The 12,377-nt window shown below is 41.7% G+C and overlaps 1 protein-coding gene and 1 pseudogene across 2 annotated transcripts in view; one reads left to right on the top strand and one right to left on the bottom strand.

The window, feature by feature from the left end:
• SLC45A2 (solute carrier family 45 member 2) overlaps positions 1 to 12,377 on the top strand; it is a 38,140-nt gene that overhangs the window by 2,249 nt on the left and 23,514 nt on the right. For both annotated transcript variants that reach the window (XM_054488511.2, XM_054488512.1), the window contains exon 2: positions 33 to 209. In XM_054488511.2, the coding sequence (XP_054344486.1) occupies positions 33 to 209 (177 nt within the window). The remainder of the gene's footprint in view (positions 1 to 32; positions 210 to 12,377) is intronic.
• Positions 9,809 to 11,588, bottom strand: LOC129036869 (26S proteasome regulatory subunit 10B-like; annotated as a pseudogene).

The raw sequence follows: 12,377 nt of genomic DNA, 5'->3' as shown, positions 1-12,377 counted from the left end.
ATTTAGGAGACCAATGTTTATTTTTCTTTTAGCTTTGATTGCTAACCCAAGGAGGAAGCTGGTTTGGGCCATAAGTGTCACCATGATAGGTGTCGTTCTCTTTGATTTTGCTGCTGACTTCATTGATGGGCCCATCAAAGCCTACTTATTTGATGTCTGCTCCCATCAGGACAAGGAGAAGGGCCTCCACTACCATGCGCTCTTCACAGGTAGGGAATATTCTAGAAAGTCTCTTCTTCAGCTCCTCAGACAATGAGGCACTTCCACTAAAGCCATCCAGTGTCTCTACATGTGGAGTTTTTTGAATGAACAGGTCAGCTGATGGGCTGCTCCCGTCATGCGGGCACTGTCTCCCTGTGTATTTCTCTGAACAGTCAGCTTGTGACTAGTGCTGCAGTTTCTGCAAAGGAAGTTTACAGAAGAGCCTTCTTAAGAATGCTTTGTGGAGACAACTACAACTGAAATGAAAAGAAGCCTTGTGGATTGTACTTTTGCGTTAGAGCAGAGGATCTCAAGCATCAGCAATGTAGCATCCACATTCCTTAGAAGGTCATTGAAAATACAGTTGCCTGGGCTCCTTCTCCAGTTATTCTGATTCAGTGAGTCTGAGGTGGGGCCCAGATATTTGTATTTTATTTAATAAAGACCCCAGATGATTTTGTGGCAGGTTTAAAAAACAAAAACAGAAAACAAACCAAGCAAACAAAAAACTCCATGTCTTAGAGATTTCTTAGTTATATAAAAGTTTGGCATTTCCTCAACCTTGTGGTTTGAAAAAGTTCATGTCAGGAGGAAAATTGGGGCTCTCTTGATCTCTTGGGGCTGTTGCCAGCCTACTTTGGTTACTGTTGGTCAATTGTTTAGAGCAATGCTACTCAGAGCACCAGTTAGGACTGTACTAGAACTAGGCATTGAAATATAAGGTGACAGGAGGATCCTGGCCCAAGAGGATTTTTATATCTAAGAGAGGGACTCTATCAGCCCACCTTATTTGATTGTCTTTGTAGCCCAGCCGATGCATTTATTTATGTTTTGATGTATTCTGTCTCCTTCCATGGCCAGGTAGGTCCATGAAAAGCAAGATTTCAAGTTTTGCTCATAGTTTCTGTCTCTAGAGCTAAGACTGCTGCCTGCCCACGGAAGCCATTGGAGCCAATATTTGTCATTTGAGCAAACATTTGAATAGTTGAAAACATGAAGGAGTGAGGCCGTTGGAGAACAGTTGGTAGATCCTCCTCTGTGTAGGGAAGGCAGAGGGGCAGGAGTGCAGCCCCGTCTGTCACTGGCCCCTGCCCACTATGTCTCCAGGTGTTTAAAGGCACCTAAGACATGGCCGGGGCTTGAGACTCCCCCTGCCTCACCTTTGCTCTTGGCTTCCCTTTCCACTGCACTTTTCACCTGTGTCTCCTCACTGAGGTGCTCCCACCCCACTGGCCTCCTTCTGTCTCTGGGGTCAGCCCACCCCATCATACCTGCCCCAGGGTTTGGCATGAGCTCTTGCCCTGCCTGGGACACCCTTCCCCATATAATCCCATAGTCGTGCCTTTATTCCACTCAGATTTCTTATCAGATATCTCTCATCAGTGAGGTCTTTCTTGGCTACCATACCTGACATAGTATGACCACTCCTCTTTCTCCTCATCCTTATCAGGTTTGATTTTTCTTTCTAGTGCTTATCAATACCAGACTAACGGACTGGCTATTTATTTATCTATCATCTGTCTCTCTCTCTCCTTCTCTTTTTTCTTTCTGGTTGTCTCTCCCATTTAGAACATCAATCCCAGCTGAGCAGACCTGTTATTTTGTTCTCTGATGAATCTTCAGTTCCTGGAAGTGTCTTCTACATAGTAGATGCTCAGTAAATACTGAACAAACATTTCTCAAATACCCCATGTATGCTAATAACCCTGTATTAGGTATTTTCACTTACATTATCTCAGTCCTGACAATGGCCATGTGGAGGTGGTGTGATTCCCATTTTTCAGATGTGGAAGCTGAGCCTTGGAAGCAGTGGTGTGCTTATAGCTGGCTCATGCTGGCTTGTTGAGAATCAATTGTCAAATTCTAGGAATTCAGTGAACTTGTTGACATCACATTGCTGGCTTGAAACCGGCCATGATGGCAGTATTAAAACTTTAGAAATTGGCAAAGCTATGAATCATGGCTTTTTTTTTCTTGGAATGCCAGTTGTTAAATATTTACCTGAAGTCCACTGATTGGAGTAGGGGAGGGGGTTCGGTGATTAAGTCACTTGCCCGTGGTCCATAGCCGGAAAGTCTCAGAATAGATTCCAACTTCATTTTCCTAACTTGAATTTGACAATTCCTTCTGTTTTATTATAATTTGTTGAAGTTAATTACAAGGTCATGGGAGACTTCCTGGCTTTTGAACTTGATATTAAGAGTTTATTGATCTACAGGACATTGGACAATGTGGCCACCACTTCCCAGGTTACAATTGTATTAGATGTGGCTAAAAGACCCATGCTTTGTTGCCTTGATATTAAAAGACAAAACTCTGTGTTAGGGAAACTTTTCCAAGGCCAATACATGATAGTATTGTAAACCAGAATTAAAATTCTAACCCCTAGCTAACTGAAGGACCCTTCCTCTCGGCCAAGGTAATCCTAAAGTAAATCTGAAATACTAGTTTAGGCCATGATGAGAATGGGTGGTTGGACATGCCTCATTATACCTCTGTCCTTTTGGAATTCAAGCACAATTGATCAGCATTAACATTAAAGCAGAGACTTTAAAACTGACAAAACAGACTGTTTGTAGTAATTAGGTATCAACATGATAACATAGCAGGCCCTGAAAGAAACAGAAGTATTTCACCCCAAAATACATTTATTTGATATATTTTGAAATGGCCCTGAAAAGCTGTCTCTTGTGGGGAAAATCTACCTTCCATACACCTCACTCTTCCCTTTCCAGTTATTTTCCTGATTTAGGATAGAATTAACTAAAGTGTCTGGCACCTTTTTAAGTCTGATAAGAAACGTTTACAATCTATTCTCTCTGAAGCCTGCTACACGGAGGCTTCATCTGTATAATAAGAACCTTGGTTGCCACAACTCCTTATTTTAACCCAGACACTCTATTCTATTGCTTCCAAGTCTACAGATAAACTCTTTCAACTAATTGCCAATCAGGAAATCTTTGAATCTTCCTATGACCTGGGAGCCCCACTTTGATTTGTCCTGCCTTTCCAGACCAAACCAATGTACATCTTACATGTATTGATTGATGTCTGATGTCTCCCTAAAATGTATAAAACCAAGCTGTAGCCCTACTGCCTTGGGCACATGTTTCAGGATCTCCTAGAGCTACGTCACAGGCCATGGTCTTCATATTTGGCTCAGAATATATCTCTTCAAATATTTTACAGAGTTTGACTCTTTTCATTGATGGTATTTCTATGAGTTTAAGACAATATATCCCTTTTGAGATTTTCTGTTGATATTAGTATACAGTATGGTGCCAGCAAACATCAATAATTTTAATATTACCTTCATTCAGGCTCTTATTACATCTCATCTGAGGTTTAGTACTGTTGATGGAAAAAAAATTAAAATATTTGAAGAAGTTTATTCTGAGCCAAATATGAATGACTATGACTTGGAACACAACCTCAAGAGGTCCCCAGAACAGTTGCCCAAGGTGGTTGAGTTATAGCTTGGTTTTATATATGTTAGGGAGCTAGAAGTTACAGGCAAGGATATAAATCAATAAATGTAAGGAATACATTGGTTCGGCCCAGAAAGTTGGGGCACCTTGAAGAGGGGGGCTCACAGGTTATAGGTAGAGTCAAAACTTTTTCAATTGGCAATTGATTCAGAGTTAAGCTTTGCCTAAAGAGTTGAAGTCAACAGAAAGAAATGCTTGAGTTAAGGAGGATTGTGGAAGCCAAGGTTCTTGTTATGTACATGAGGCCTCCAGATAGCAAGTTTCAGAGAGAATAGATGGTAAATGTCTCTTTTTGAGTCTTAGAAGGTGTCAGGCTCTCTAAAAAAAAAAAACTAGTAAGGGAAGGAGGTTCTCTACAGGAAAAAAAAACCCCACAAAAGATGGCTTTGCAAGGCCATTTCAAGATATATCAAAGAAATATATTTTGGGTAAAATGCATTAATTTTCTTCAGGGTCTGTTATCTGTCATGTGATGATATACCAGAGTCAGGTTGGAATTTGGCATCCTATTGCTACAAAGAGTCTGTTTTGTATGGCAGTCTTAAGATCTCTATTTTAATGTTAATGCTGGTTAGTTCTGTCTAAACTCCAAAGGGAGGGGTTATAATAGGGTATGTCCAACACCTACCTTCTCATCATGACCTGAACTAGGTTTTCAGGTTTCTTTGGGATCCCCTTGGCCAAGAAGGGTGTCCACTCAGTCAGTTGGAGGCCTTAGAATTTTATTATTGGTTTGCAGTACTCATCCTTTAACTGTTCTCCAGTCTCCAGTTTCTTCCCACTCCAATTGAGCCAACTGATAGCTTCCAGATTCATATTTTTAAAAGCCAACCATGACCAGGACAGTTTCCTGCTTGATGAGCTGCAGTGGCTCCCTATGTGCCTCATGGGTAAATAATATTTTCCTAGACAGAAGTTCAAAGCTGCCACAATCTGTTCCCATCCTACTCTCCAAGCTTTACTTCCCATTACTCCTTCCACATTCTCTGTGCTCTGAATAATTTTTCATCATGTTCCCAGGAGCAGCGGGCAGGTCTGTTTTATTCCCTGCATCCCTCACTCCTCTACCACTGCCTTGCATATTGTAGGTGTTCAAAATAAATACCAATGGGACAAATGAAGGAGCCAGCCCTTCCTTCTTCAGGTTCTGGGTCTTTACTCACATTGAAAGTTTCTTTCCCCTTTTCTGCCTGTGGAGATGAAAGCTGCTTGGAAATGCTCACTCACTTTCTAGGAACAAGGGCCCTCATTCCCTTCTAAACTGCAGGTATACTTAATTTCTAACTTGGTCGGGGACTAGATCCACAAAATAATCAAAGCACAAAAGTTTATTGAGTAGATGAACATGAAGGTGCCAGTGAGGTAGATAATAACTCCATCAGGAAGAGACCATTGAGGCTGCAGTTGATCACACATACATCCTGAATTTTCATCTCCTCCTGGGGCCTTTATAGTCTGTTTGAGCTGCCATGCCAGAATATCACTGACTAGGTAAACAGAAATTCATTTTCCCACAGTTCTGGAGTATGGAAATCCAAGACCAAGAAGCTGTCAGGGTTGGTTTCTGGTGAGGCCTCTCTTTCTGGCTGGCAGACAGCCGCCTTCTTGCTGTGTCCTCACGTGGCCATTCTTCTGTGCACCTGCACCCTCACTGTCTCTTCCTTTTCTTATATGAACACCAGTCCTATTGGATTTGAATTAGGGCTCCACCTTTACAGTCTCGTTTAACCTTAATTACCTCTTTAAGGGCCTTGTCTACAAATACAGACCCATTGAGGGTTAGAGCACCAACACAGGAATCGGGGGAGTACAGGGACACAATTGAGCCCATAATTGAGCCCTTTCACTTTTACCCTTGTTGCCACTGAGTCCAGCTCCTGAAGCTTGGATGGGATGTGGATGGAGCACACATGCTTTTCTCTCTCTTCCCTCCTCCCCAGTCCCTTTTCTTTTCCTTCTTTGCATAATGAGATATTCTAGAATTTTCAAATAAACAAGAAAAACACAAAAGGTCTTTTTGTGTTCATAAGAGCAGTTGTGGAACTGGAGTATTGTGTTCCAATCTAGCTGTTCTCAGGTTCTCATGCAGAATGCTCCCTTTAAGATCTTCTAAAATCCTTCCACCCCTGTCCTGCAGGGAGGGGAAGAAAATCTCCCCCACCCCCCCTCACCCCTCCAACCTCCACCCCATCCTTGGAGGGAGGGGCAGTTGGTGGCAAAGGGAAATTTGGCTCACACCCTGAGGAAAACATTTTACCATCTCCCAGCTTAAATAAACAGTCCAGCCCCAAAGGGCTACTTTCTTATGTCTGTTTCTTGGCCTCTGCCATTTTCCACCTTCCATGTTAGTTATTTGAATACATTTCTAATCACACTCATTACACCATAAACTTCTTGAGGGAAGGGGGCTATCCAGAGGTAACATATGTGTGAATGAGTGAGAGGATAAGGGATGTGTAAATGAGAGACAATGTTATATGCACTTTAATGATCTTTTTGGGGGACTGGTACTGCCACCCAAAAATCCAGGCTGATTTCCTTCAGCCCTTCCCCGTGTTTTTGGCCCCTTCCCTATCAGCACTTGGTATATGCTTAGGGAATAGAGTGATTAGGAAGGGTTTGTTTGCAAGTCGCTAAAGCCCACAAAACAGTGGCTTAAAGGCAGATGTTTATTTTTCTTATGTAACAAAAAGTCTGGGAGTAGGTGTCTGCTGGCTTTCAGTCAGCTGCTAGATGTCAGAGCCAACAATTTAATGTTTCCTTGGCAGCTTTATGGATATGTTGCCTCCTGGATACAAGACAATTGCTACAGGTCCATAGCTGTTGTTTGTTTCAAGACAAGAGGAGGGGAGAGGAGGGTCAGGGAGAAGGAAGGGGGAATGGGGAAAGAGCCTACATTCGCTCTTTAAATGAAGAAAGCAAATCTGCCCTAGAAACCTCCCCTCCCCCAGAGTTCTGCTTGTTTCTCATTAGGCAGAATTGGGTTATGTGAGCATTCAGTGGCCTAAGGAGGTTGAAAAGTGAGGGTTTTGCTGGGAGTTGGTCATATATCTCCCTAAACCACATTGGGGTTCTATTAGCAAAAAGGAAGGAGTAATTACTATTGAATAGTCAAAGCTGGTAGCTATCACATAAAATGCAAACACAGTTGAATGTTAGCTTAATAAGAATAATTAAAGACCAAGACTATTATAACAAAATGAATTAGAGCTTTAAAGTCCCATATATGAGTAAATAATTAAAGGATAATTATATTTTGGAGTGATATACATGCCTGCTCACAGTTTTACCTGATCTGCGCATTTGTTCACTCTCTTCCCTGTATTGTAATTTACAATGTATTTATCTACCCCTCCTACAAGATTCGTAAACTCTCCCATGAGGGTTTACCTGCAAATTCCCCATGGCTTCTAATTCATTGCCTTGCTGTTAGCAGGCACTTAAACATGTTAGCTGTGTAAAAGGAGACCCGAGGGTTACATAACCCTGTTTCTAATTCATGGTTTTACATGACATGACAAATTGCATCAATTAGACAAATATGCTCATTTAATTACTTTTCTTTGTCTCATGACCAGCACTGAACCCCGAACCTCAGCCAACTGTCTCCGGTGCATGTCTTTGGTCATACGGGAGCAGCTGAGGTTGTGTGGATGGCTCAAAGCAATTTCTTTCCCCAACTAGAAAAACAACTTAAAACATCTTCCTCTTGTAGGACAGTGCAGTGGAGTCTCTCACTTTGTTTAAGGCTTAGATTCTAAAGTCCCTGACTCAGTGACAATGACAATCGACACTATTCATAAATATCTCTCAGATTGCTCATAAAATACAATATGCTTTGTTTTGTGTGTACAAACCTGCACATATATATATGTGCAGATTTGTCTCTCCTTTAATGTTTACTCCTGAAATTAATAGAATTATCCATAGTATTTAAAATGTTACTCTTGTCTTTCTTGCAATCTCTCTCTTTCTCCCTGTGTTCAAAGTGTGAATAGCTGAATTCTGGTGAGTTAAATGTGGGATATGTGACCCGTCTGTGGTATCCTCACTCTGAATGAAAATCTGCATTAAAAGATGACTGAAAATAACAAGCAGGGCCTTGTCCCTCTGCCCTGTCTTTGCATACATGCCAAACTTTCTGAATTTACATGCCCTTGGCAAAGAGATAACTAAGGCATTCCGCTTGAAACAAACATTTTCTGGCAAAGGCGTGCTCAGTGTCAGGGCCCATTTTGATTTTTATCGACAGCAAAATATTATTCACCCAAGGAATCCAATCATCCCAGTAAATTGAAATTCTTTTTGTTTGTTTCAGGGCTGTGGTTCTGGCCCAGCATTTCCAAATGCTTCATAAATAAGCATCCAAGGGTTCATTACCAAAATATTTCCCAGCATATTTCTGACATTTTTGGGGGATTTTCTAGAGAAAAGACTGTACTGGCTCCTAGGGAGACATTTAATTCCTCTAGCTTCTGTCTTTTATATTTAAAGGCAACTCTATCCTCCTCCATCCCTGGCATATGTGGTAGCCATGGTAGGTTTGGTGGGTCCACCCACATCTTCTCACTACACAGATCCTTCACTGCTGGGTGCACCTGAGGCTGTGGAACCCAGTGAGCTAACAGAGTGGTACTCACCAGGGAAGACTGGAAATTCTTTTGTGCCCAGGGAGTCTAACCAAGCGTATTTCTGCTACTTGAACCCAAGATTGTGCTATTCTTAGCAGTGGGCTTTCTCGCTTGGTGGGAGGCTGGGATCAGGCATGACAGGAAAGGCCAGCCCTGTTCAGCTCCTGGTTCCTCCTATTCACTGCAAAGTAGCCTCAGCATTTCTGAGCTTTTGTACCTTCACAGGCTTGCAAATCTCTACACCGTGTTAGTTAATAACCACCTTGCAAGGGTCACAGGCACAGCACAATGAACCATCTAATGAGATGAAATGCCAAATGTTTATATTTACTTGATTTCTGCTATCCCCACTACCCCTGCAAACATTTTATTTGTAATGACTCAGTGAGAAACTTGCCCTACTACATCCTTGGAAGAAGAATGGGTAACTTGTCAGATATCAACTTCTTTTAACTTTTGTTTTTTAATACTTCAAAGTATGCACAAAAAATGCGAACATGCAACAAAAATGCTCTAAATAGCAAACAATTAAGGGCTAAGAAAAGAGTCTTAAAAATGAAATTGAAACAAGGGACTCTTTGACTAAACCTTTTACACAGAGGAAAGGAGCCACTTCATGTCTGAGACTGTTTTAACCTTTTCTCTTTATGAATCGTCTTTAGATGAGTGGTTTTGTTTCATCAAACAAAACCTTTGAAGTTCCACCCGTGGTAGACTTTCACATCTCCTCATTCAGGCAGCTTGGAAAGGATGTGGCCAGGGCAGAAACCAAGGATACAGGGATTTCAGCTTGTGGATAATAAGGGCGATTTAGGCAATTTGGAGTGATTGAGTCTCCAAATTGCCATCTCTTTTCCATTCAAATGGGATCAACACAACTCTCAAAGAATCTCAAAGTCAGATTAGAGAAGTGGGAATCTGGGGGACTTTGTCCTCCCTGTTTCCTCTGCTCGAAAGTGCTTTCCCAGGTACCAATTGGCAATTGGCTTTTGGCCTCCTTGCTTTGTTACTCTGATCACAAACACACACCCCCAGCCCTGACTCCTGTCACAGAGGCACCCATCATTACCTGACACTGTATTATTTTTTCATTTATTTATTTCTGTAGGTCTGAATCAAACAGATTTTATTCAACTTTTTAGAATGAGGAAAACAAATGATATAAAATAAGTCACAAAAATGCTTTCTTATCCTACTACCTCAAATAATTTTCAATGTTTTACAAAATACTCACCTAGCAAATACAAAAAGCATCAACACATTCTTCTTTTGTAACTTCTGCTGCAATATGTGCGATATTAGCAAACATATAAACTTCCATATCAATCCTAAAAGTTGGATTACTGAATTATTATACTAATTTGTATGATGTTACTCATATTTTTATTCATACACTTTTAATGAGATCATTGGCAACACATATAGTATTTTCTTTAACTTCATTTTCACATTAAGCCAACGTCTTTTGTATAGCCATCAAAAAGTAAATTACACAGGTTTATAGTCCAATTTAAGCTCTAGCGTCTTGGAATCAGCCACTTTCTAACCTTTCATGATGCCTTCCTGTTTTGCGAAACCATGATCAGCATGAATTGCAAACATACCTGCTTCAGTACAAGCATTTCTCAGGTCTCCTCCACTAAAGTCATCTGAAAACTTCACAATTACTCCATAATCAATTTCACCATACTTTGTAATGGGACTTGCATGGATTTTCAATGTGTCTAATCTTGCTTGTTCATTTGGCAAATCAATATGTATTTTTTTTCTATCTAATCTTCCTGGATGCAGCAAAGCAAGATCCAGTGTATTTGGTCTGTGTTATTTTAACTCTGTGCAGAGTATCAAATCCATCCATTTGATTCAGTAACTCCATTAAAGTTCTCTGAATCTGTCTGTCAGCTGAAGTACCCTTGAAAAACCAACAACCATCAATAGCATCTAACTCATCCCTAAAAATGATGCATGGTGGATGGTCCCTGGCATAATTAAACATTTCTCTGATCCAATGAGCCATTTCACCAATGTACTTGTCTACAATAGAACTAGATACAACCTTTAAGAAATTGCAGTCCTGGCCAGGCGTGGTGGCTCACACCTGTAATCCCAACACTGTGGGAGGCCAAGGCAGGTGGACCTGGGCACCATGGTGAAACCCCATCTCTACAGAAGATACAAAAATTAGCTGGGTAACTGGGTGTGGTAGCTCTCACCTGTAATCCCAGTACTTTGGGAGGGCAAGGTGGGTGGATTACCTGAGGTCAGGAGTTCGAGACCAGCCTGGCCAACGTGGTGAAATCCCATCTGTACTAAAAACACAAAAATTAGCCAGGCATGGGGGTGCATGCCTGTAATCCCAGCTACTCAGAAGGCTGAGGCAGGAGAATCACTTGAACCCAGAAGGTGGAGCTTACAGCAAACCGAGATCACGCCATTGCACTCCATCCTGGGCAACAGATGAGACTCCGTCTCAAAATAAAAAATAAAAATTAATTAATTGATTAATTAAAAATTAGTTGGGCATGGTGGTGCATGCCTGTGGTCTGAGCCACTCTAGAGGCTGAGGTGGGGGGATCACTTGAGCCTGGGAGATGGAGGTTGCAGTCAGCCAAGATCGCAGTACTGCACTCCAGCCTGGACAACAGAGTGAGACCCTGTCTCCAAAAAACAAAAAAAAAAAAAAAAAAGGAAAAAAGTTGCAGTCCAGCTGGCCAGCAATAGCTTGTGTGCCAAGAGTGTTTTTCCTGTTTATGGTGGTCCACATAACAAACAGCCTTTTGGAGGTATTATTCCTACATGCTGGAATAACTGGGTTTGTAAGTGGTAACCCCTCAATTCCCGCATCTATTCTGATAGCCCTCCAATCTCAGAATAAGAAACATCCCAGGATCCTCATGAGACATGTTATAAATCAGTGACTCCACCTCTCTTGGTAAATATCTCATGATAGTTAGTGTAGCCCTATCCAAAGCAACTCCTGTTCCTGGCTTCAGCTACTTTTGTGAAGCTGTCGACGACAGCTCCCAACATATCTTGGTCCATCTGCAGCTTTAACAATGAATTTTTCCTCAATTAATTGTTTAAGCATATTACTCACAATCTGCCCAACACTTTTTAGGGCCTTCAGATCATTTTCAGACTTTTCATACGGCTTGGTACATTCTTTGAATTGTTCCCTTAGCTCCTTAAGGTGGCCGCCCATATCCATGCACTCTGGCAGCTTCTTGCTGTAGTCCTGAAATATCTTATCTCTAGGGTCCACCATGATGAGAAGTGCTATTTGTTTATTGTTTATTGTCTGTCTCTCTAACCATCATATAAGCTCCTCAAGTACAAGAACATTGTATTTCCTGTTCATTGACCACCACTATCTTGAATAGTGCTTGGAATATGGAAGGTGCTCAAAAAATATTGGTGGGATGGGTATTCAATTTTAACATCCTAATTTTATTAATGATTAAGCTGTGTTGTTGAGAGGTAAAGTGGCTAACCCAAGGTCACACAGCTGGTTAGTGGTAGACTAGGGGCAAAACCAACCAACCAACCAACCAACCAACCAACAAGCCAGCCAGCCAACCAGCTAACCAAAGATGTGGTTCATGAGTTAGTCTGGATTCCTCTAAAAGTTGAACCCCAGAGGTTTGTATACAGATAGTTTATTTGGGAAGGGATTCTAGAGAGCAAGAGTAAGGAAGTGGTGGCTGTGAGGAGGCTTAGGAAAGTCACCAAAGAACTCTCCATGTAGGAGATGAATGAGGGAAGATTAATCCAGTCTGTACTGACTGACTAAGGGTTGTACCATGGGTTTTGTAAGCCCTGAACCCCAGCTGTTTGTGTCTTCCCTCAGGTTAGGCACCATCCAGATGCACCTGTCCAGTGCAAAGCTGGCCAGAGCTGGCTTAGATTTGGTCACTGCAGCAGCTGCTGGAGCAAGGGAGGCAGGTGGGGACCAAGAAGGTTTGCAGTGGCTCACAGGGGCTGTCTAACTCAGCTGATGACTTCTAGTCCAGAGCTTTTTCATTCTAGCATTTGTGCTCTGTGCTCCCTGGTCACCACT

Source organism: Pongo pygmaeus, chromosome 4, assembly GCF_028885625.2.
Source record: "Pongo pygmaeus isolate AG05252 chromosome 4, NHGRI_mPonPyg2-v2.0_pri, whole genome shotgun sequence".
Taxonomy (NCBI): domain Eukaryota; kingdom Metazoa; phylum Chordata; class Mammalia; order Primates; family Hominidae; genus Pongo; species Pongo pygmaeus.
This window is presented reverse-complemented; position numbering and strand designations above follow the sequence as displayed.